Source organism: Marmota monax, unplaced genomic scaffold, assembly GCF_021218885.2.
Source record: "Marmota monax isolate L192 unplaced genomic scaffold, Marmota_monax_Labrador192_F-V1.1 WCK01_AAM20220418_F8-fsc00089, whole genome shotgun sequence".
NCBI classification, from domain to species: Eukaryota; Metazoa; Chordata; class Mammalia; order Rodentia; family Sciuridae; genus Marmota; species Marmota monax.
Window position 1 is genome coordinate 3,418,982 of NW_026694744.1, and position 24,753 is coordinate 3,443,734.

The 24,753-nt window shown below is 36.1% G+C and overlaps 1 protein-coding gene across 3 annotated transcripts in view; it reads right to left on the bottom strand.

Annotated features, from left to right (window-relative positions):
- The window catches only part of Glra2 (glycine receptor alpha 2), a 183,873-nt gene that overhangs the window by 113,501 nt on the left and 45,619 nt on the right, over positions 1-24,753 (bottom strand). For all 3 annotated transcript variants that reach the window (XM_046424293.2, XM_046424294.2, XM_058572571.1), the window contains exon 4: positions 19,584-19,807. In XM_046424293.2, coding sequence (XP_046280249.1) covers positions 19,584-19,807 — 224 coding nt within the window. The remainder of the gene's footprint in view (positions 1-19,583; positions 19,808-24,753) is intronic.

The window sequence follows — 24,753 nt, forward strand, 5'->3', positions numbered from 1 at the left end:
TTGATTATTGTAAATAGTACTACAAAAGGGTTTATATTCTTCATTAGGAAGATAGATTTTTCTTTTGAGTTATACTGCACAGTGTTGTGAATATAACAAATAATGATGTACATTTCAAAATTGCTAAGAGTAAATTTTAAATGTTGTCTTCAAAGAAAATAAATATTTGAGGTTATAAATAAGTTGATTAACTTGATTTAATTATTCCACATTGTATTCATAAATCATAACATCACTATGTACCCTGTATAAAAAATTATAACTTGTCAATTTACAAAGGAACAAACTTAAAAAACTAAAATATGTATATCATATGAAAATAATCAGATAGTGTATGGACAATTTAAGTAAATCAAAAAGAGAAAATGTGGAAATTTCATTATAATTTTGTAAAGCTTATCTTTGAGAAATTAGAAAGTAATATTGGTGGAAATTAATACAGCTTAAAAGAACATGCAGCATGGAATTCAAATGTTTATTATTTGCCTTTGGAAACAACTCAGCCTAAATATTACTAATCTTAGGCTTGCTGTTTCTGATTCTTTTGAAAAGTGAACTTTTCACATTTATTCAGGGAGCAAAGGCCTCACACACAATTATTCCTACCTTTATGGCAGATATAACAATCCTACAGGGACCGATTCTTTTAGGGTTCAAAATTATTAACCCCACTGAGAGAAATTCCCAATGGGCATGAAACTCTTCCTAAATATTTCAGCTGAGAACACAGTGGATATTTTTTTCTTCCTTATTTTTCTAATTTTTCCTTTCTAGATAGGTTTTGTATTGGAATCCAATGGGTGCCAATAATGAGAAGAATTAACAACTCCACAGTTTGTTAAATGATGTCATCAGCTGAGTGAATCAGAAGAGTCTGTAAGGATCTAATCAGTCCTGCATGAGCTTCAGAGCCCATGATATATGACATATACTTGACCACACATCTGAAGGTCTAAAATCTAGGTTTTCCCTTTACTTGTTTTTCCTTTGAAGTATACATTAAATATAGTAAAACTATACAAATCTTACAGTGTGATGACTTTTTACATCTATATCTGCCCAGGTAATAAACAATGATCCAGATTTACAACATTCCCATCACCCCAGAGCATTCCATTTTACTCTTCCTAGTCCAGAACCCCCACACTACCACCTCATTTGTTTTTTTAAAGCCATTTCATAATTTTTTTTAAAAAAATGTGAGCTTGGGAGAAAAAAGAAATGATACTGTTTTTGTACAGATATGCAGAAATTGCACCAAATGAGATGGGTATGTACAGCAGTATACTAAAATGTGAACAATTTTTATCTCCTTTTATCTTGCTCTTCACTCACTTTTTATGGATATCACAGAATTAAGTATTTTAATTGAAAAGCCAATATTCTCCTTAATTTGCCTGGAAACTCAGACTTCTCACTGGCAGACACTGCCTAAAGCTTGTCAAATTTCTTCCCTTCTTCCCCACGATCTGAAATATTAAGGCCATAGCACCTGAAGGCAGTGAGATGAGGCCACCCTCTTCCTTTTGATTTTGTTAAAGAACTCATTTCCTGAAGCATTATTGCTCATTCTCCTACTGTCAACGCAGCTGACATACGTGCATTTGGGGCACTCTGTTCCTTTTTGCACAGGGAAGGAATAAAGTTCTCTTAAGGAGGCTCTGCTTTTTTACTGAGAGTAAGAAGGCCAAGCCAGCATTTATATTTTAAAGATAAAGAACATATCAAAATTCAGAAAGTCAGTTTTCCTAAATCTTACATTTCCCACTCTTTCTTTTCCTTACTTCTCTCCTCTTCAATTCACCTTTCTCATAAAACCAGTTCTTAGGTTTATACCCCACTTAAAGTTTAAATTACTGATTAATGCTGACATTACAAATGGTTTCAACTATCTTTACACTGTTTTAAATCAAATATTATAATTTTCATATTTTTATTTGCTTATTATCTTTTCCCCCTACTACAATACAAGATCCATGAAGGCTGAGACTCTCTTTTTTTCTTACCATCTAAATCTGTGCCTGAAACAGAGTATGTATTCAATAAATATTTGTTGAACAAATTAGTAAATCAGGGGCTGGGGTTGTGGCTCAGCAGTAGAGCACTCAAATAGCATGGGTGAGGCCCTGGGTTCAATCCTCAGCACCACATAAAAATAAATTAATTAATTAAAGATATTGTATCCAACTACAGCTAATAACTAAATATTTTTTTTAAAAAACAGTGAATCAGCATCCTGAAACCCTGTGGGAATATTCCAGGCTTTTAGTCTATAAGAATGGGGAAGAATAAAGGATTTAGAAGGGAAGAGGCTGTTCATTGGAGCCAACAGGGTGTAAGGCAAATCAACCTGAAGAAAAGCCAGGAAGCATAGTCCACTTGTCTTTGAGCCTTAAGACAGACATCTGAGTCCATGATTGGTGCTATTCTTACATTGCTAGAAGAATGTAAATTAAACATTTAACTTTACAATGTTTGGGCAGACAGAAGGCTCCTTAACTCACAAAGATACTGCTGGTTCCTAAGATGCTCAGTAATAGAATTGGGACTCTGATCCCAGTGAGATTCTTGAAGGAAAAATACTGTTTGAAGAGAAAATGAATTTTCAGGTAGACATACAAATTTTAATGAGTGATCTGCTTGCCTAAAGCAAAGATTGCTAATGTGCTATTTTGGGAGTGTTCATTCTAATAGTTATAATAGACTGTCTTGTTTGGAGAGGAAGGACAAAAGGATGTTTCTGTGTTTTTCAGGAGCAAGGGATATTGCTGTTGTTCCTGTGTTGGGGACCACATTTTACACATTATGCAGGACACTGCAAATAATGTTACACAGATACATAAGAATGCATGGAACTTATGGTATTCCTTTAGCATTAAAACACTTAGGAAAAATGAAAAGTAAAGTGATAATGTATTAATAATCATAACTCTCTGAACACCTGCTGTGATTTAAGCACTCATTATTTTATAATCATGAAGTACCATCACAGAAGGCAGATAGTATTATCTCCATTTTTTAGATAAACTAATTGAAGCTCACAGAAGTTAAGCCATTTTCCACAAATCACAAAATCAGTAAGTTACCAAAGACAGACTTGAATTCAGCTTTAATTGATACCAAATTCCATTTATTTCTCATTCTACCATAGTTCTTCCTTAAGAAAAGTGCTTGTTATCAATTTATCATCCTTTGTGACTCCAGCAGAGTTAGTCATAGACACCTTAGTAATTTTGTACCTGCTGAGGGATACCCCTTTCAATTTTTTCAGGAATCCATAATTCTCATGACTTATCCTTTTAACAATTTCCTCAGCCTTCTTTGGTCATCTGAGGTCCTGGGTGGTACACTCAGCTTACCAAAAAGAATTATTTGATCTTGACTAAATCACTGGCCTCAATCCATACCCATACCTTCATTCTGCTCAAAGTTTCTATGATTCTAAACTGTAAGTGAAAGTGACCAGCTTGAAGGATTTCATCTAATAGATGAATGTATCCTCTTGAATATAATGAAAGCTTTAAGTGCAAGTAATAACACTTCTTAAAATAGGAAGTTCTTAGCAATCTGGGCAGGTAGGTGAGTTAGTTATTGCCCCCACAGGGCTTTGTCATCCAACATCCTAGATCATAACCTTTTTCTCTTTTCTTGAGAACATAAAGCCTTACTCTACAATGTAGATCTATTGAATCTTTTCTCCTAATTGTACCTTGAAATTTCTGAACCCTATGACATTCTAACATCAGGGAGGTTTGACAGGATACATCAAGAGTGAACAAGAGTGTCATCTTAACTCACCTAGGCCTTAAGTGAAATTAGCCTGGGGGCAAGTTAGAAGTCACGTTAAAAATGCGTCATTAATTACGACCCACACATGAAGAGAGGGAGGAAAGAAAGACTCAGGGAATCAGTGGAAAAAATACATTGCTAGACTAGTTGTCTGATCAAAACACCCTTTAGCATAGTAGGTTTCACTATTTGATTGGCATACACATCACCTGAGGGGACTTTTTTGGAATGCATATTCTCAGGCAGTATTGATAAGGGGCGTAGGTGACACTGAAGCTGCTGTTCTGGAGCACACTTTAAGAAGCACTACTTAACAAGAAATATAGAAAAAGAATCACTACTTCAGGATGTCCTAAGGGATGATTTTACTGTGATGTGATAGACTAAAAAGGAGAAGGTTCAAAAAAGTAAAAAGAAAAAAAAAACATTGAGAAAGGGGCCTGCAATTTTTCAGTAGCATTAGCAATCTCTCTGGGAAATGGTACTTTAATTAGACACTAAGACAGGGCAATTAGTCTGAAGTAGGCTGCTAAGTGATTGGACTAGGGCTTATAAAATAAGGGGACTGGTTCAGGGTCCCAGTCACAATGGAGAGGCATGGTGATAAAATCAGTGCAGTGACACCAAAGTCGCAATGGCAACCAATAATATGGTAGATGCTGCTAGAAGACTGGGAGAGCTGCTAAGAACGATGGGGGGGTTGCTGGGTGAAGTAGAGAAAAAGCCAAGAACAGTTTCCACATAACACATTAATGTGCAAAGGCTAAAAGTGGCAGAGGAGCTCTACTTAGGGTAGTGGAAGTATATCAAGTCACTTTCTCTGGTCCCTGGAAAATCAGCCACTGATATATTTCCAAAAAGGTTAGGCAAGTGGCTGCTACATGCACTGGATAAACAGCAACAAAAATTTTTACAAAAGTTCATAGTACTACTAATAAAGGAGGATTGATCATGTAGGAGGAGAGAATGTAGAAAGACTAACACTAGGTCCTCAGGAGGGACTGGTGTTAAGTGTGACTCCTCCTGAGTTGTAACTCAGTAGTTCCATTCAGCAATATTTTGGCAAATATTTATTGAGCACCATGTACCATCAGACACTTGAAATAAGACAGTGTTTTTTTTTTTGTCTTGAAGGAAATCACACTTTAATGTCATATAGATAGATATAAATATCCCAATAGTTGATAATTTATTCTTAAACTTTTCAAAGTTTTTCCCCATTTAAAGAATTCCCTTTGATAATGTAAATCAGACATATCTAAACTGAATCAAGTGAAGGGCCTATAATTATTCCTTTGAGGTCTTAAATAAGTGGTCACACTGATTGAGTAGAGCTGGTAACCTATTCTTACAGACCTAGATCCTGAGAGGGTCCTTTGGGTCTGTCAGAGAACCATACCTTGAAATAATCATTCAATGCTTCTGAATCAAAACCAAGGTATGTACACAAGGTACTTAATCCACAGAGAAAAAAAATACTTGGTGCAAGTTTGGCCAGGCAGCAAAGAAATTAAATTTTAAAACTCATTCTGAAAGCTCTGTAATGAGATGACTGCTTTGAACACACTCATCATGTAAAGCATAGAGATTGTTCTGTCCACTCTATCCCTGAGCTAGTCTCTTGGTTCATGGACAGGCACACAAATGGCTGTACCTGATAAGGCTTTCCACATAAGCAAAGTTTGAAAAATTCATGGTGTATAAATCGATAAGAGGGCCAAAAAGATGTCAGTATGTCCCTGCTTAAACCCTCTGAACTCCCTTGCTGTTACAGATAGGCAACCAGTTGACATTTGGCTAAAGGTTCCACATGACTATTAACATGCAAATCTAGGAAAAGAATAATGTTTTAAATACAGTTAGTCATTTCCTCTTTTGTGTAACTCAGTTGATAGACTCCCTGATTCCCTACGCATATCTTCAAGAACAGACTTTGATTCGGAAAAGTATCAAAAGGAAGGATGAAACTAGATAGAAAACAGAGCTCAGAATATGTGGCCGGACACCAGAGATAAACTATTTTTTTAATATTGTCTAAGTCTGGATCTAAGCCCCAAGTTGATCCTAAGCTGTATGTTTAGATTCTTTCCTGTCTTTTAATTCCGAATAAGCACTTGTGTTGTTTTTCCCTGTTGACCTTGGATATGAGGAGATGAATGGCAACACTGCCTGGCTCATCAGCTGTTCTACTCTCCCCCACTAAAATCCCAGTGGCTGACTAGGAAGGTCCATGTTTACCAAACATTGTAAAGGCATCATAGAAAATACCCATATGCATTGAGCAATACTAGCTGGGAAGGACAAAAATATAATATCTGCTCCCATCTGTGTGTGGTCCCTTCAGAAAATGTGCACACATATGGTTGGCCCATGTTAATTAAGTCCAAATATGGATTGAATTCAACTTGGAGAGTAACTGATAAATCTGCAGCTAAAACTTTTCCAAATGCTTTGATATTTCCTGAATAAAAATATTTCAAAGGTGTTGAATAGGAGAGGGCGAAATTGAACACCACTAGAAAAAAACTCAAATTATCACAGTTAAATAATCAATACTGCTCACATTTTAAGTTTCAAAGTCATTTCACATCTAGTATTTATTTATAGACCCAAACATTTGTCAATATAACATTTTATTAACCTGCATATTAAAATAATGAGAACTGACTTGACTTTTGTCACTACATGTCTATAGCTATTTAACAATGCCACTGAGGTGAAAAAAGAGAAAAGTGTGGTATAGCAGTTTTCTTAACATTTTATTTAGGATTGTCTTACTTTTGGAAAGAGGGAAAAGAGAAGAAGTGCCAGCATTCTTGGGAACTGAATATGGATTTGAGAAGACCGAAGTAACTTAGTACCTGTTGACAGCTGAGAACAAAATACTTGGATAGTATTTTGCTGCATTGTGACTTCTACTGTAATAACTGGAGGAGTGTTGCTGACTAGTATTTATGGTGGCAAAGGTTATATAGAGAATAGAGTTCTGATCAGATGGTAGGATGGTTCATTCTCAATTAGGTAACATTTTAAAAGCAAGTATAATTCCTCAGTTTACTCTTAACAACCAACTAAAATGGGAGATACATTTTATACATACATTATCTGAAAAGAGATGAAACTATATCCTCTTTTATGAGTTATTTTCTTCCCAAAAGGAGGAAAACCAGGGCAAGGAGAATATGCATATGCTTTGTATTAAGTGAAAGATGAGTGGAGCCTGGATGGTACAGGTGCTGTTTAAAGGAATGTATGTATATATAGGTTAGGGAGGATGGGAAGAACTGTCTCCCCACTTTCTCTCCCTTTTCCTATAGCCAACTCAAAAGTGACTAAGACATTTATTTAACATTTTATATGAATATAGAACTGGAAAAACAAATTTAGCTCAAAGAAAGGTTAAATGACTTCTTTTCATTGCTTAGTAATATTGGATTAAAAATCCTCCTGACCCTTAGAACTGACGTGTGCCTCACTTCAGTAGCATCTTTCTTTTTTAAAATATTTTTTAGTTATAGTTGAACACAATACCTTTATTTTATTCATTTATTTATTGTTATGTGGTGTTGAGGATCAAACCCAGTGCCTCACACGTGCTAGGTGAGCACTCTACCGTTGAGCCACAACCCCAGCCCAGTAGCATTCTGTCTTTAATCCCCGATTCCATCTTTTGCTTTCTATCTTTTATCTGATCACTCAAATTTTGAAATATATTCCTACTGACATAACACATCAAATAAAATTTTTATTTCATTGTCCTTTGAAATGACTGATTGATCAGCTATGGGATGACTTTGTTCTAAAAGTGTCACATGTGGAACTTCACATAATTATATATGCACTTAATTATCTGCATTTCAATAACTGTCCAATAATCAATGTTGTGCCCTCTACAATACAGATGTTGGTTTGTAATTTTAAATGCCCCAAGCAAAGAGAAAGTTGTTGGTGAGACTGCTGAGCTTTGCAGATGGACAAATTTTTCCCATTTTAAAATGAATTACCTTTCCTTCGGAGTATGTGCTACGAGAAGGCAGTAAAGGAATCCATGGGTCTCATAAGAGCTACAGTGATATTATGCATGTTTATTTTGGGATTAATGCCATCCAGTGAGTCTTTCAAAATCAGAAAAAAAGCCCGTATGAACCAGGAAGAAGCCCATGTCAACATAAGTTAAGCAAACTTACCAGGATCTCTGATTTTTCCCTTGCTTTCTTGTCACAAGAAAATTTAGGTTATAAGTAATAGCAGACTAGCCTTTCACCTCTGCTGGCTCAAATAGGCCACATGCTTCCCTTAGCCTACGTATCCACTTAATTATTGAACCAGTCAACCATCTCTGTGTATAATTGGCTAAAAGTATATGAACCTATAATTCATTAACATGTTTAAAATAATATCTCATGAATACTCCTGATTGAACCAGATGGTACAAATGGATCTAGTTTGTGGTTTTGAAATTTCTCATTAAGGAGCTCAGAACTGTTGGTCATTGTATAACCTATACATTGAATGTTTTAAAGCTACCTTTTTATTCAGGTAGTCAATGCCTCCCTTTTCCACTCCCATATCCAGTTACTATGTTCATGAGTTGGATAATGAGTTTGGAAAAGAAGGGTTTCAAGATCCAAAAGTATTTGAGAACACACCACAATGCCTTTTTTATTTTGTATGTGGTGCTGAGAATCGAACCCGAGTCCCACCCATGCTAGGGGAGCGCTCTACCGCTGAGCCACACTCCCAGCCCAGAACCATTCTTATTTAATCATCAGGAAGGAGTTTTGTGGTTTGGGAGGGGGAGGTCATGTTAGGTTGCAGACTTATGATAGAGCTAGAAGGAACTCTAGACTGTCTGTTCTCCTGATTCGACCAGGTTTTATAGAGGAAGCAGACAAAATGATGACCAATGGGGCTGGAGAGGCTGTTCTGTGATCCTGAAGGATACAGTAAATGATGGAAAGAAGTGTAGAGCTCACATTGCCCTGAGCTACCATCTTGCTATTTGGTCTCTGTGCAATCATCTGAAGAGCAAACTCTGATGCATGCTAATGAAATGGAAAGTTACTTCCAAAATGAGGAGAATGTTCCTATTGCTAGTCCAGTCAGGGAAATAGTAGAAGACTACTAGTTGTCCCAGCTTCCATGTATTTCATTGACTGATTTCCCTCTTTTCCTTCAAAGGAGGATAAGATCTTTACTGTTACGTTTAAAACAATATTATACCCCATAGTGCATTTGTATTTATGAATCCAATAAAGAACTCAACTGAGCTTTATGGCCCATTATGAGAATCTGTCAGGTACACAACACACTTTCTAGACTTTAATACTTTTACCCTCAGCTGCACTGTTTTTGAGGGCCCCCCTCTAATATTACCCACTCTGCATCACATAGCTCAGCTCCTTCTGAATCCACCAGCATATGTGCATGCCAACTCCTCCCACCATTCCAACCTTACTCCCCCCTAAGAAGAATGGAATCATTGTGGTTTCCATGGCATTTCCCAGCACTTCCCTGAAGACTTGCTGCTTAATTCTGATGTGGGCGCTTATGTTACAGTCATTAATTACTGCATTAAGTCAAGTCACAAAACTAATGAGGATTTGGACACAGAGTTAGAAAATGATAATGTATTTTTTTCCTGGATTATAAGATATAAAGATAAACATGGTCAAAATATTCAGAGATATGAAATCACAGCTTTTCATAGCTAACTTACAGCAGAAAATATAGGCTTCTGTGTCTCATCAAAATTGGGAGTAAGATAATCAAAACATCACCATTGGTAACATTTAGGCAGGCCTCACTTCACTGTGCATTTTATTTTCAGCTCTGACATCTAAATAAAGAATGTTCTTTTTTTCCTTATGGCATAAAAATCATTCTATAACTAAAACTAGAACCTTTTGAAGTTCTTGCATCAGACAGTAGGATGAGTCAAGAATGCAAGGCCACATGGGAAAAGTTGGCCTTTATGTGTGTGGATAGAGTTAGTTTTAGGATTATTTGGAGAGCACGGTTGGGTGTCTGTCTATACTCCACTTACTCTCAGTGGTACCTGTAAATCTTTCATCAGATGGAGAAGGTATGTCAGTCCCCATGGGTTTTGTATTACAACTAAGGGACTCCTGGGAGGGTACAAGACTGAATCATCAACCCTTGGAATCATGAGCTGAATCAAAAGGATTAACAAGAAAATTATCACCAATGCTATAAGCAATAGTTTCAGGTCCAATAAAGGTTGATAATGAGGTAAGCAAATAGCTTGTTGATATGGGGTGCTTTTGTGGAGGATCAATTCCATTATTTATAGGTTGGGGAACTCCCTAAAATTGCAAGTTAGCATGTGGCCCCTGGGCACCTAGTCAAGTCAAATAAGACACTGAAAACAAATAAAAATTTCCTCAACAACTTCACCTTAGGCATAACCATTCTGGAGGCATACAACAAATCTAGAAGCAAAGCTATTAACAGTTGGAAGGCATAGCCATTTTAGTAATGATAGAAGACTTTTCCCCTTAAACAACAAACAAAAGAGCTTAAATGCCCCAATACACAAAATATGTGTACAGTTTTAGGGAATTTCAAGGATCTATGGAGTTTTCCCCTTGCATCAGTTTAAGAACTCCTCCTAATTTGTAGGTTTATACTCAAAGTGTGTGTCCTTCCCATTCTTTAAGTTTTGAAATTCTGAGGAACTATCTTGGTCAGTATACTGTTTGTCTTAGAGTCTGAAACAGAAAACACAATCATTAAATTTGAAGAAGATACCAAGAACCCTAGTGTGTATGACAGTACAACTTTTGAGTGTGCATATATCATGTATTATACTCTACTAATGCTCATAACTTAATTCTCTCTTTTTCTAAGCTGAGAATTCAGAGAGATATCCTATTTCTCTAAATCATAGCTAGTGTTGAGGCCAGATTCTCAAGCTTGAGAATGTTTGACTTTAAAGCCCATGTCTATGATAATATTGGAAATAATCAGGATAGCATTCAGCTTTCAAAGGTTTAAACTCAAGTTTAAGGCCAAATTAGCTGTGTATAGTTGATATCTTAAAGGTGCTAAAACAACTTTGCTGAAGTTCCATTAGGAAGGAATTCCCCTGCACACTCAGGTTCAGAGTAGGCGTCTCAAATGGTGCAACAAAGTGAATATTACCAGATGAATATCTATCAAGGTAGAACATACCATAAGATTAAGTCAGCAACATAGTTTTGGTGACTAAATATGTCTACTAATGCTGATGGGTCAAAAAAATTTGAAAAATGTTTAGGTAATTCATTAATCCTTCTGAAAATGGTGGCCATTAGTTTGCCATGATAACAGATGGAGGAAAAAGTGATGGATTTAAGATTCCACACATGGGATTTGTTTTATATAAAGAAGACTTTCTTCACAATATGACGTCCTCACTATTCTTACTATTGAAAATAAGTCTCATATCAGCTCTTTTCAGCTTAGTATGAATTTAGGCCAAAGTGTTCCCTCTCTCGGGGTATTTGCATTGTTAACCGGAGTGTGCAGGGAAATTCCTTCCTAATGGAACTTCAGCAAGATCTTTTTAGCACCTTTAAGATATCAACTATACACAGCCCATTTTGCCTTAAACTTGAGTTTAATCCTTTGAAAGTTCAGCTGGGCATATATTAATACTAATTACTCCTTGGCCTCTAGGTAAATTGAGTTCAATGACTCAAATACAAATGTTAGTACTGACCCCAAAATTTCAGCAATATTTGGATCACACAACTTATTTATGAAGTTAGAACTACTTTTCTTTTCCTGGTTCCCTATTCATTCCTATTACTTAATTTATCATGTGCCTTGTTAAATTGGAGTACTTCCTGGGCAAGGACTCTATCTTACTTAGCTCTGGATTTCTAAGCCCAGCATAGTGTCTGGCTCATTGATAACCTTTCTGGGCAAATAATTAGATTCCTACAGTTCAAATTTGTCTTTAAAGTGACATCTCCATTTCTCCTTCAACAAGGATTTTTCCTCAGGTCAGTGTATACCCACAATGAAGGAAAAGTCTAAGCCAGCCTGCCATAAGACAAACCCCACCCAATCCAAGCAATTTTTAGGACATTTTAGAGCCTGTAATTTACTACAATTCTTGTTATCAGAGATAACAAGAATTGCCTATGGATCTAAGTCTGCGGAACATTATATCTTTTATTGTTCTAGAATGACATGCCTTCATAGTAAAGAAGGAAAACAACAACAACAGTTGTTTTATTTTGACAGTGTACAACACCAGATATTTACTAAAGAAAACACCACCCAAGGCCCAGAGGATTAGCTGAAGCAGCTGATACCCTGTGCTGCTTTTTATAACTCTCCTTTCCAGCACCATGCTCTACATATGTCCTGTTTCATCAGGTCACATCAACTTAGGTCATGCCCACTATTGCATCTTACACCAAACAAATGCATCACCATGCAGAATATTCTTTCCTTGAAAATTAAGTGGACATTGGGGAAGTTTCCTGGTTCTTGTACAAGCACTTGGCTTTGCTACATTTTGTAAGCAAGCCCCTTTCATTCCACAAGACACTGGGGCTATTAGCTACTAGTAAGCTGTGAAAATATTTGGTATAAGAATAGAATATGCAATAGAGAACCAAATTACATATATAGTTGTTTGAGATTCTGATGATGTTAAGTCTGTAAACTTATTGAAATTATTTGCAAGAATCCTACTTGTCCACTTTTTGGGGGGGTGGGCAATGAAATTGGAGAGAAGAGGGTATTCTATACAACACCTTTAGATGCCAATAGTTGTTCATTATACCAAAATATCTCTCTCTTATATAGTGCATTGTCTTGGCCCTTTGGAAGATGTTTTTTAAAAGGAAAAATCCAAGTATCTCAAAAATCTTACTGTTTAAAAACAATGTTGATTTTAAATACAGATATCCATAAGTTATTTATGGAACATGTAATCTATGTCAGATATTATAACAAGTACATTTTAAATTTAGGAGTTTGCAAACTATAGCCAAAGGACCAAATCCAGTCCACCACCTGTTTTTGTAAATAAAAGTTTACTGAAACAAACTACATCCAATGTTTGTATATTGTCTACAGCTGCTTTTGAACAAAATGCCAGAGGTGAGTAGTTGTGACAGAAGTAATTGAGACTGTAAAATTTCAAATACTTATAATCTGTCACTTTAAAGAAAATGTTTGTTGTCTACAGTGTCTTTTATTCTCACAAATATACTCAGAGATAAATATGGTGTTTCCCATTTTATGATTAAGGTAACTAAGCATTATAGGTCATGTAGCTAGTAAGTGCCAAAGCTTGGGTTTGAGTCTAGATTTATCTGATTTCAAAATTTCATGTTCTTATGCTATACTTATTGAATGTGCAGCAATAACCAAAATATAAGGTAGGAAGAAATAAAAGCCTTACAGAGCCACAGAGAAATTGCTATTAGAATTCAGAAAAGGAAGATATTATTTTGAGCCTGGGGTGATAAAGATTCTGAAGAAGATCATATTTTAATATAAAATTTAAAAATGAATATCAAGAATCTTCTGTCCCAAGTCTAAGCCCAAGAAAAGTTAACAGATCAAGATCATATGTTTAACCTGCAAAGTAGACAGAACTGTGACCACCCACAGAACAAGCCTAGCGGCCCGCAGAGGGACAGAACCACCGCCCGCGCCTGCGAGGGAGACTTTGCAACTATACAAGACCAATATAAATATATAGGGGGAAAATTCAATAGCACAACAGTTTCACTAAGTAGAAAGGAACGCGAACAGTATGAAGAGACAAGGAAAGAAAGGACCACAAGCAATGCAGGTCAACTCAACGTTAGAAGAGGTAATAGCTGCAGCAGATGGAATGTCAGATAAAGAATTCAGGATATACATGCTTCAGATGATCTGGAGTCTCAAGGAAGACATCAGACAGCAAAATCAGACAATGAAAGATCACTTCAACAATGAATTACATAAACAAATCCAAGAAGCAAAAGATCAACTACACAGGGAAATAGAGGTTATAAAAAACAAACAAACAGAAATCCTAGAAATGCAGGAAGCAATAAGCCAACTTAAAAACTCAATTGAGAATACTACCAGCAGAGTAGAACACTTAGAAGACAGAACATCAGACAATGAAGATAAAGTATTTCAACTTGAAAAGAACATAGACAGCTCAGCAAGACTGTTAAGAAACCATGAGCAGAACATCCAAGAAATATGGGATAACATAAAGAGACCAAATTTAAGAGTCATTGGGATACAGGAAGGGACAGAGTTTCAAACCAAAGGATTGAGCAATCTATTCAATGAAATAATACGAGAAAACTTCCCAGACTTGAAGAATGAGACAGAACCCCAAATCCTAGAAGCCTACAGGACGCCGAATGTGCAAAATCATAAGAGACCCACACCTAGACACATTATAATGAAGATGCCCAACATACAGAATAAGGAGAGAATTTTAAAAGCTACAAGAGAAAGGAAGCAGATCACATTTAGGGGTAAGCCAATCAGGATAACAGCTGATCTTTCAACACAGACTCTGAAAGCTAGAAGATCCTGGAATAACATATTTCAAACACTGAAAGAAAATGGGTTCCAACCAAGAATTGTGTTTCCAGCGAAATTAAGCTTCAGGATGGAAGATGAAATTAAAACCTTCCACGATAAACAAAAGTTAAAAGAATTTGCAGCTAGAAAACCATCTCTTCAAAACATCCTTGGCAAAACATTACAGGAAGAGGAAATGGAAAATAACAATGAAAACCAACAGTGGGAGGTAGGACACTAAAGGGGGGAAAATAATCAAAGAGGAAAACAAACCATGTTTAGTAACATAAATAAACAAATATGGCTGGAAGAACAACCCATATCTCAATAATAACCCTAAATGTTAATGGCTTAAACTCACCAATCAAGAGACACAGGCTAGTAGAATGGGTCACAAAACAAGACCCAACAATATGCTGCCTACAGGAGACGCATTTGATAGGAAAAGACATACATAGGCTGAAGGTGAAAGGTTGGGAAAAATCATATCACTCATATGGACTTCGGAAACAAGCAGGAGTATCCATACTCATATCAAATAAAATAGATTTCAAGCCAAAGTTAATCAAAAGGGATAAAGAGGGATACTACATACTGCTCAAGGGAACCATACACCAACAAGACATAACAATCATAAATATATATGCCCCAAACAATGGTGCAGCTATGTTCATCAAACAAACTCTACTCAAGTTCAAGAGTCTAATAGACCACCATACAATAATCATGGGAGACTTCAACACACCTCTATCACCACTGGACAGATCTTCCAAACAAAAGTTGAATAAGGAAACTATAGAACTCAATAACACAATTAATAACCTAGACTTAATTGACATATATAGAGTATACCACCCAACATCAAGCAGTTACACTTTTTTCTCAGCAGCACATGGATCCTTCTCAAAAATAGATCATATATTATGTCACAGGGAAACTCTTAGACAATACAAAGGAGTAGAGATAATACCATGCATCCTATCTGATCATAATGGAATGGAACTGAAAATCAACGATAAAAGAAGGAAGGGAAAAGAATACATCACTTGGAGAATGAACAATAGGTTACTGAATGATCAATGGGTTATAGAAGACATCAAGGAGGAAATTAAAAAATTCTTAGAGATTAATGAAAACACTGACACAACATATCGGAATCTATGGGACACACTGAAAGCAGTTCTAAGAGGAAAATTCATTGCTTGGAGTTCATTCCTTAAAAAAAGAAAAAACCAAGAAATAAATGATCTCATACTTCATCTCAAAATCCTAGAAAAAGAAGAGCAAAGCAACAGCAAAAGAAGTAGAAGGCAAGAAATAATTAAAATCAGAGCTGAAATTAATGAAATCGAAACAAAAGAAACAATTGAAAAAATTGACAAAACTAAAAGTTGGTTCTTTGAAAAAATAAACAAAATCGACAGACCCTTAGCCATGCTAGCGAAGAGAAGAAGAGAGAAAACTCAAATTACTAACATACGGGATGAAAGAGGCAATATCACAACAGACACTTCAGAAATACAGAAGATAATCAAAAACTATTTTGAATCCTTATACTCCAATAAATTAGAAGATAGTGAAGGCATAGATAAATTTTTTAAGTCATATGATCTGCCCAGATTGAGTCAGGAGGATATAGACAACCTAAACAGACCAATATCAATTGAGGAAATAGAAGAAACCATCAAAAGACTACCAACTAAGAAAAGCCCAGGACCAGATGGGTATACAGCAGAGTTTTACAAAACCTTTAAAGAAGAACTAATACCAATACTTTTCAAGCTACTTCGGGAAATAGAAAAAGAGGGAGAACTTCCAAATTCATTCTACGAGGCCAACATCACCCTGATACCTAAACCAGACAAAGACACTTCAAGGAAAGAAAACTACAGACCAATATCTCTAATGAACCTAGATGCAAAAATCCTCAATAAAATTCTGGCCACTCGGATACAAAAACTTATCAAAAAAATTGTGCACCATGATCAAGTAGGATTCATCCCAGGGATGCAAGGCTGGTTCAATATACGGAAATCAATAAATGTTATTCACCACATCAATAGACTTAAAAATAAGAATCATATGATCATCTCGATAGATGCGGAAAAAGCATTTGACAAAGTACAGCATCCCTTTATGTTCAAAACTCTAGAAAAACTAGGGATAACAGGAACATACCTCAATATTGTAAAAGCAATCTATGCTAAGCCTCAGGCTAGCATCATTCTGAATGGAGAAAAATTGAAGGCATTCCCTCTAAAATCTGGAACAAGACAGGGATGCCCTCTCTCTCCACTTCTGTTCAACATAGTTCTCGAAACACTGGCCAGAGCAATTAGACAGACAAAAGAAATTAAAGGCATCAAAATAGGAAAAGAAGAACTTAAATTATCACTATTTGCAGATGACATGATTCTATACCTAGCAGACCCAAAAGGGTCTACAAAGAAACTATTAGAGCTAATAAATGAATTCAGCAAAGTGGCAGGATATAAAATCAACACGCATAAATCAAAGGCATTCCTGTATATCAGTGACAAATCCTCTGAAATGGAAATGAGGACAACCACTCCATTCACAATATCTTCCAAAAAAATAAAATACTTGGGAATCAACCTAACAAAAGAGGTGAAAGACTTATACAATGAAAACTACAGAACCCTAAAGAGAGAAATAGAAGAAGATCTTAGAAGATGGAAAAATATACCCTGTTCATGGATAGGCAGAACTAACATCATCAAAATGGCGATATTACCAAAAGTTCTCTATAGGTTTAATGCAATGCCAATCAAAATCCCAATGGCATTTCTTGTAGAAATAGAGAAAGCAATCATGAAATTCATATGGAAAAACAAAAAACCCAGAATAGCAAAAACAATGCTAAGCAGGAAGGGTGAATCAGGCGGTATAGCGATACCAGACTTCAAACTATACTACAGAGCAATAGTAACAAAAACAGCATGGTACTGGTACCAAAACAGGCGGGTGGACCAATGGTACAGAATAGAGGACACAGAAACCAATCCACAAAACTACAACTACCTTATATTTGATAAAGGGGCTAAAAGCATGCAATGGAGGAAGGATAGCATCTTCAACAAATGGTGCTGGGAAAACTGGAAATCCATATGCAACAAAATGAAACTGAATCCCTTTCTCTCGCCATGCACAAAAGTTAATTCAAAATGGATCAAGGAGCTTGATATCAAATCAGAGACACGCCGTCTGATAGAAGAAAAAGTTGGCTACGATCTACATACTGTGGGGTCGGGCTCCAAATTCCTCAATAGGACACCCATAGCACAAAAGTTAATAACTAGAATCAACAAATGGGACTTACTCAAACTAAAAAGTTTTTTCTCAGCAAAAGATACAATAAGAGAGGTAAATAGAGAGCCTACATCCTGGGAACAAATCTTTACTCCTCACACTTCAGATAGAGCCCTAATATCCAGAGTATACAAAGAACTCAAAAAATTAGACAATAAGAGAACAAACAACCCAATCAACAAATGGGCCAAGGACCTGAACAGACACTTCTCAGAGGAGGACATACAGTCAATCAACAAGTACATGAAAAAATGCTCACCATCTCTAGCAGTCAGAGAAATGCAAATCAAAACCACCCTAAGATACCATCTCACTCCAGTTAGATTGGCAGCCATTATGAAGTCAAACAACAAGTGCTGGCGAGGATGTGGGGAAAAGGGTACACTTGTACATTGCTGGTGGGACTGCAAATTGGTGCAGCCAATTTGGAAAGCAGTATGGAGATTTCTTGGAAAGCTGGGAATGGAGCCACCATTTGACCCAGCTATTCCCCTTCTCGGTCTATTCCCTAAAGACCTAAAAAGAGCATGCTACAGGGACACTGCTACATCTATGTTCATAGCAGCACAATTCACAATAGCTAGACTGTGGAACCAACCTAGATGCCCTTCAATGGATGAATGGATAAAAAAAATGTGGCATTTATACACAATGGAGTATTACTCTGCATTAAAAAATGACAAAATCATAGAATTTACAGGGAAATGGATGGCATTAGAGCAGATTATGCTAAGTGAAGCTAGCCAATCCCTAAAAAACAAATGCCAAATGTCTTCTTTGATATAAGGAGAGTAACTAAGAACAGAGTAGGGTCGAAGAGCAGGAGAAGAAGATTAACATTAAACAGGGATGAGAGGTGGGAGGGAAAGGGAGAGAGAAGGGAAAATGCATGGAAATGGAAGGAGACCCTCAGAGTTATACAAAAGTACATACAAGAGGAAGTGAGGGGAAGGGGAAAAATAATATAAGGGGGACAAACGAATGTCAGTAGAGGGAGCAGAGAGAGAAGAGGGGAGGGGAGGGGAGGGGAGGGGAGGGGAGGGGAGGGGAGGGGAGGGGAGGGGGGATAGTAGAGGATAGGAAAGGCAGCAGAACACAACAGACACTAGTATGGCAATATGTAAATCAATGGATGTGTAACTGATGTGATTCTGCAATCTGTATATGGGGTAAAAATGGGAGCTCATAACCCACTTGAATCAAATTGTGAAATATGATATATCAAGAACTATGTAATGTTTTGAACAGCCAACAATAAAAAATTAAAAAAAAAAAAAAAAAAAAAAAAAAAAAAAGATCATATGTTTAAGTAGAAGCAGAGATTGGAATAAAGTCTCTACTTACCAGACCAAAGTATGCTGTTAAACATGCTGAGTCATTGAGGTTTTTTGTGTGTGGTTAAATGACCGAATTATTGAAATGAAAATTCATACATTATGCTCAACGGCAATTAAACTGAAGGAGTATTTATTTATTTATTTATTGGTACTGGGGATTGAATGCAGGGGCACTTTACTGAGTCCTCTTTTTAGTTATTTTAAAATTTTGAGACAGAGTCTCAATAATTTGCTTACTATGTGGCAAAACTTTGCCACAGCCTCCTGAGTCACTGGGATTACAAGCATGTGTCACCTTGCCTGAATGTGATTCCTTTATCAAGGTCTTCCAAAGTACATTTGGTCAGATATTTACACAATACCATCACCTACCCACAAAACTACATTTGTGTTGTGGAGAATCACACTTGTGAGATTATAGGAATGTCTTGTACTCTCCACCAACTTTAAGATTCAAATGATAAACAAAAGAACACAAATTTGAAGCCATATACATCCTACCCTGAAGAAATAGGCACCTCTAAGCCAGAAGAGAAATAGAGAAGTGAACATGTGTAACCAATGGAGGCTTACCTGATACTGTAGAGTACTTTGCCATTTTTTGAAATCCGCAGCAATTTGTTGTCAGTGGTGACATCATGGAAGTTGGCACCCTTCTCATTGGCAAAGAACAAATCTGGTTTCCAAATGGAGTCTAGCATGGATGGGTCCAAGTCCAGGGAATCATCCGGGTACTCACTGTATGCCAGTCGTGAATCATTCCACTGTTGTCTCAGAAAAATATTCACTCGGTAGTCCTACAGAAATGTCATGCACAAGAGCTCCTTATTGACTGTCCTGGCATAAGAAGTCTATTTAAATTTCCCTCTCAGTCATCTCTCTGATTTGATAGAGTGTTTGTTGCTGAATAAAGCAGGCTGAGTATATCTTGGTCAAAATAAACCACTCAGTTCTATTAGGATTGGAGCCAGAGGGGAGGAAGAAGGAAGAGGCAGTCAAACCATAACACAAATGGAGCAGGTTGGCTTGGCTGAATTTTTATGCTTAAACTATTATTTCTGGTGTGAAATAATACTAACTCAAGTTGATTTTGCTGTAGAAGAGGGTAACAAGTTCAGAAGTCTGGGATGACATATTGTTAAATAAAACTGATTCGTTTTTCCAAATCAGAAATGAGACCATATCTAGTCTCTTTATGCTTGATGTTCTGGGCAGAAGAAAAGCCATTATGTAATTTTGGAGGGAAAAATTTGAAAAACTGTGAGATGATGGCCTAATATTTTAAAATATCATCAACATACACATTAAGTCGCTTCATAATGACAAAATAATTCTATCAGCTACTTTCAAAATTCTTAATTATTTTATCATTTTCTCTGAATGTATACATGTAGCCAGCTTAATGCTTCATCCAGAGATATTTTTTTTTTATTTTTTCCCAATTTGAACACCTTCTTGACAAAGGTGTTCTGCCTTGCGGGAACCTGAGGTATACACCTGGCATTCTCACTTGATCTTGAAACTTCCTTCTATACTAATGAATTAGCTTGGGGTAGTGACTGCTTTCCTGAGAAACTCTACTAAAAGTTCTTTAGGTTCATGGGAAACTGCTTCATTTGATAATCTAGACCCTGATTGGGGTTTCATCAGTATTTGCTAGTCAAGCAGGACTATAATTTCAGAGCTAATAGTTTTCCATTCTTACCATTTGTGGTTATTTAAGGTGATTTATTACCACTAGCTACATTTCCACATATTTGGCATGTGGATTTTTAGTCATTATTTATCTTACTTTAATGATGAATAACTTGTCCTGGTTTGCCTGAGAACTTTCCAGTTTGGGCCCTGAAAAATCTCTTGCTCAGAGCACTCCCTCAATCCCAAACCATTTCCAAGGGGTGTTGGTCATTATACCAAGTGTCATGGAGACTACCTGGGGTAGCCAGTTTTGATTAATTCCCTCAGGGCCAAAACAAAAATAAGTTTTAAAGATCAGTATATATGGAAAAAAGCTTCAATTCAGTTATTTCTAACTATTCACTAAACTTCCCAAATTCCAGTGAGTTTTTTTTTTTGCCAAATGTGTCTCCTGTTGACAGGCTCACAAAGCACTTTAGAAGTGGCAGTTCTTGGGAAAGGTGCACAATGTGGGCATAAAAAGGCAAATAATCAAATAGTTAATAACCACTGAATATCAGTGATTAAAAATATGTCTCATTTTGAAAGGCTGTGTTATTAAAAGAAAAAAACCTTGAGGTCCTCCATTATATAAAACGATGCTATTCAGACTTGGAAAGTGTTAGTAGGTGCCCTTTATTTGGGATTTTTGCCAGCCTGAACAGTAAATTCTGAAACCCAAGCAGGTGCTGTTGTGGGCCTCACTAGATTCCCATCCCAATCTGATTGCTTACTAGCTCCCCCACTGAGCAGACCATGGGAATGGCAGAATTTCTAGAATTGTCCCAAGACCCCAGGAAGTTGTGACTGAAAAGAGATTAATATCAGGACAGTGTCTCCTTGGGAATGGAGTGACTGGAAACTTTGTAGTTTTGTGTGAGTAGTGAGTAAAGACATGTGATTCGTGAAAATAAAAGAAGTGGCTATTAAAAATATAAGCTAATTTATATGTAAGTATACACTAGATACATCAGCTGTGAGATTTTCTTAAGTTTTCCTGAGGAGGAAAATGCAGTTTCCCTAGTATTTAACACCCATTCCCTTTTATTTTTCTAATGTAAAAACAAGCAAAATTGTGTAGGAGGAGTATTATGCTTGTTTCAACAGAAAATAGAGAAAAAAATATCCCCTTCCTTAGACAATTCATAAGGTACTGTAAATATGGGAAGTAATGGTAACTGAACATAACAGAGGTGAGTATATTAAATATCTTAAACTATTGGCAGGCAAGAAAACCCCACCTCCCATCCAGGAAGTAGTCCAAGGATGGAAGATGCTATGAGAAGCTAGACAGAGAGCAGAGCACTGGGCAGTAAAATCATCAAGAGAACCTCCTTGTAATTCTCCTAAGTCTAGGAGAGTCTAGAAATTATATTAGTGACATGCATCCTGAAAACAGTGACCTTCAAGAAAATATCTCAATAAAGATTTTCACAGCTAATATATATCTTTTTAGAAAGTCTTCTCCATGAATGTTCTCCAGTGTTTCCTGATTTTGTTTTGAATTTTATATATAGAAAATGATGAAACATTTCCTCCCAATATGAGAACCTTAAAAAGAGCAGTGAGTCTATTACATCAGAGTAAAATCATTAAATGTCTAAAGATTAATTTAAAATAAATTAATCCATTATTTGTAAGCAAGGAGAAGTATAAAACGTAGAAGAGAAAATATATTTTATGCCACACTTACAGTGATTATATGAAATAAGACATTTGCCAAACTATTTGAATGTAAGTATTCACTCCTTTCAGTGTAGGTAATTAAAATTTATCCATAATTATGTTTATGATATACATTATTCTAAAATAAATAGCAATGCTTAAATATCTTTAAAAATATAAAAAGACACCCAAATATATACAGAAGTAGATAACCAAAGAAAAGATTTTCTGGAGCTGTGCCTATGTAATTCTTCCAATTCACTGTCATTTTCAATATAGGGAAAAATTTGACATCTGACATTTATCTATGCATCGCTTCTGGTTATTTATGGATAGGTTTATTCCCTTGTGATATTCCAAACCACAAGAGAATACTTATATTGTTCTGTAGTCTCTATTTGTCTTTATTTTTTGCTTTAAGGTTTAACAAAATATTAAAGTAGAAGTAAATATTGAGAAGCATGTTTAAATGCTGACAGAACTTTTTTTTTTGCACTGCCTTCTCTCTCCAGGGACAGATTCTACTTCAAATAAATGACATGTTTTCTTGTACTAAAATTTGTTTCCCTATGATTGACTATCTGGGTACTAGATTAGGTAATGGAAACATTCAAATAATATTCTTTTTCATTTATTCAAAAGCTTTGTGTAAGCCACATCATCTTTATTCTTAACATAGGTAATGTAAGTACCTACATTCTATATTATTATTTAGTGTCAAATTTTAAATTTCTCAAGTTTTTCTCTTTTAGTTGCCTTCTAATGCTATGTCTACTCTGTAAAGATTATTTCTTTAAATTGAATTATTTTGACACAATTTAATTTAGTATTTTCATTTATACATTGAGATTACAACACTCTCTCATATATACTCTTATTAAACCTTACCTCTCTAATTATATTATAAAGGTATCAAATATGAGGATTTGGTGGGGTGTGCTGGGGATTGAACCTATGGGTGCTTAACCACTGAGCCACATCCCCAATTTTTTTTTTATTTTTTATTTTGAGACAGGGTCTTGCTAAGTTGCTGAGGCTGGCTCTGAACTTGCAATCTTCTTGCCTCAGACGCCCCAGCTGCTGGTATTGTAGGCATGCACCACATGCCCAGCAAGGATATTCTTTTTTGACTTGCCACTGTGCTTTTGTGGCACTTCAGTTTTTATCTCTGCCTACACTGCAGTAAAATTTTCATAATCTTAAAACACTGTTAGCTTTCATATGAGAAGTTAAGTTTAAAATTATGGGGCGATGTTTCTTTATGATGAATTTGGGATCAAGGCCATCTCATATATCAAATTAACAAAATGCCATGTTTGTGGTAGTTTTTTGATTCTTCCTTAAGGCATCAGAAAAAGAAATATACCCATCTGTTTTTTCCTTATCAGTTAGTATCTTCTTATGGTTTGCTTATGCAGCTGTAGAATGAAAGGAAACAGTGTTGTTTTAGTGGCTATAATAGAACACATATTCTAAGAGGAGGCTGTCTACTTTCTTATCTGAGTTCCTCAGGAATGTGATTTCAGATCAGAGGTAAAGTAACTCTTCACCCTGCAGCAGTAACCAGCAGAGAATGGGAATTTACCCTTAGGTCCAGAGTTCAGGGGAGCCAGAATTATATTCTAGAGATGTTCTCTTAGGAGACACATTTGTATACTTTTGTCTCTCTCTGGAAATGTTCTCTGAGGGGACATATTTATACACTTTCAGCTTTCTCTTCTATCTGGTAAATAAGTAGAGAGGATCTGCTGCTGTGTCCTGGGTAGTGTTCCCATATCCAAAATCACTCACTGCCTACTCACTTCCCTCCAAGAAGTCATTTGGAAGCTGAGAAGAGAGCATTTCATCTCTATTTTCTGATGACCTAGCCTTGGGAAGAGCTGCTGCATATAGATCGTAGTAAACACCCTTGACCTTTACTGACATAACTGATACTCTCAAACTATGTTCTCACATCAGGAAATAGGGGATTGCGAATCTATTCCCTGTTCTGTAAATTCGGTTGTTATCAGACAGAAAGCAAAGAAAATGGTAAACTGACACTCCCAAAAGAATATCACTTGTCTCATTATATATCCTTAATAGTCTTCTAAGTTTTGGGGACCATACATAATTTGTTCCACTGAATAATCTAAGCATAGGGTAGGGTCAGTTAACAATGACTACCAACAGATTTCTGTGTCTCTTAACACATATATGTATTTTTAAATATTGTATATCATTTTGATGATCCATAAAATATTCCTTAGAGTAATACAAATGTGTTGTGTTGTAATTACACATCTCCAACACTCATGCAGCAAAGAAATGAGAATTTTTACTGGCTGTGTTAGTAAGCCAATACTTTTTGGGCAGGCAGTATCAATAAATTAGTGGTATTTCATTAACCATAAGAGGGACA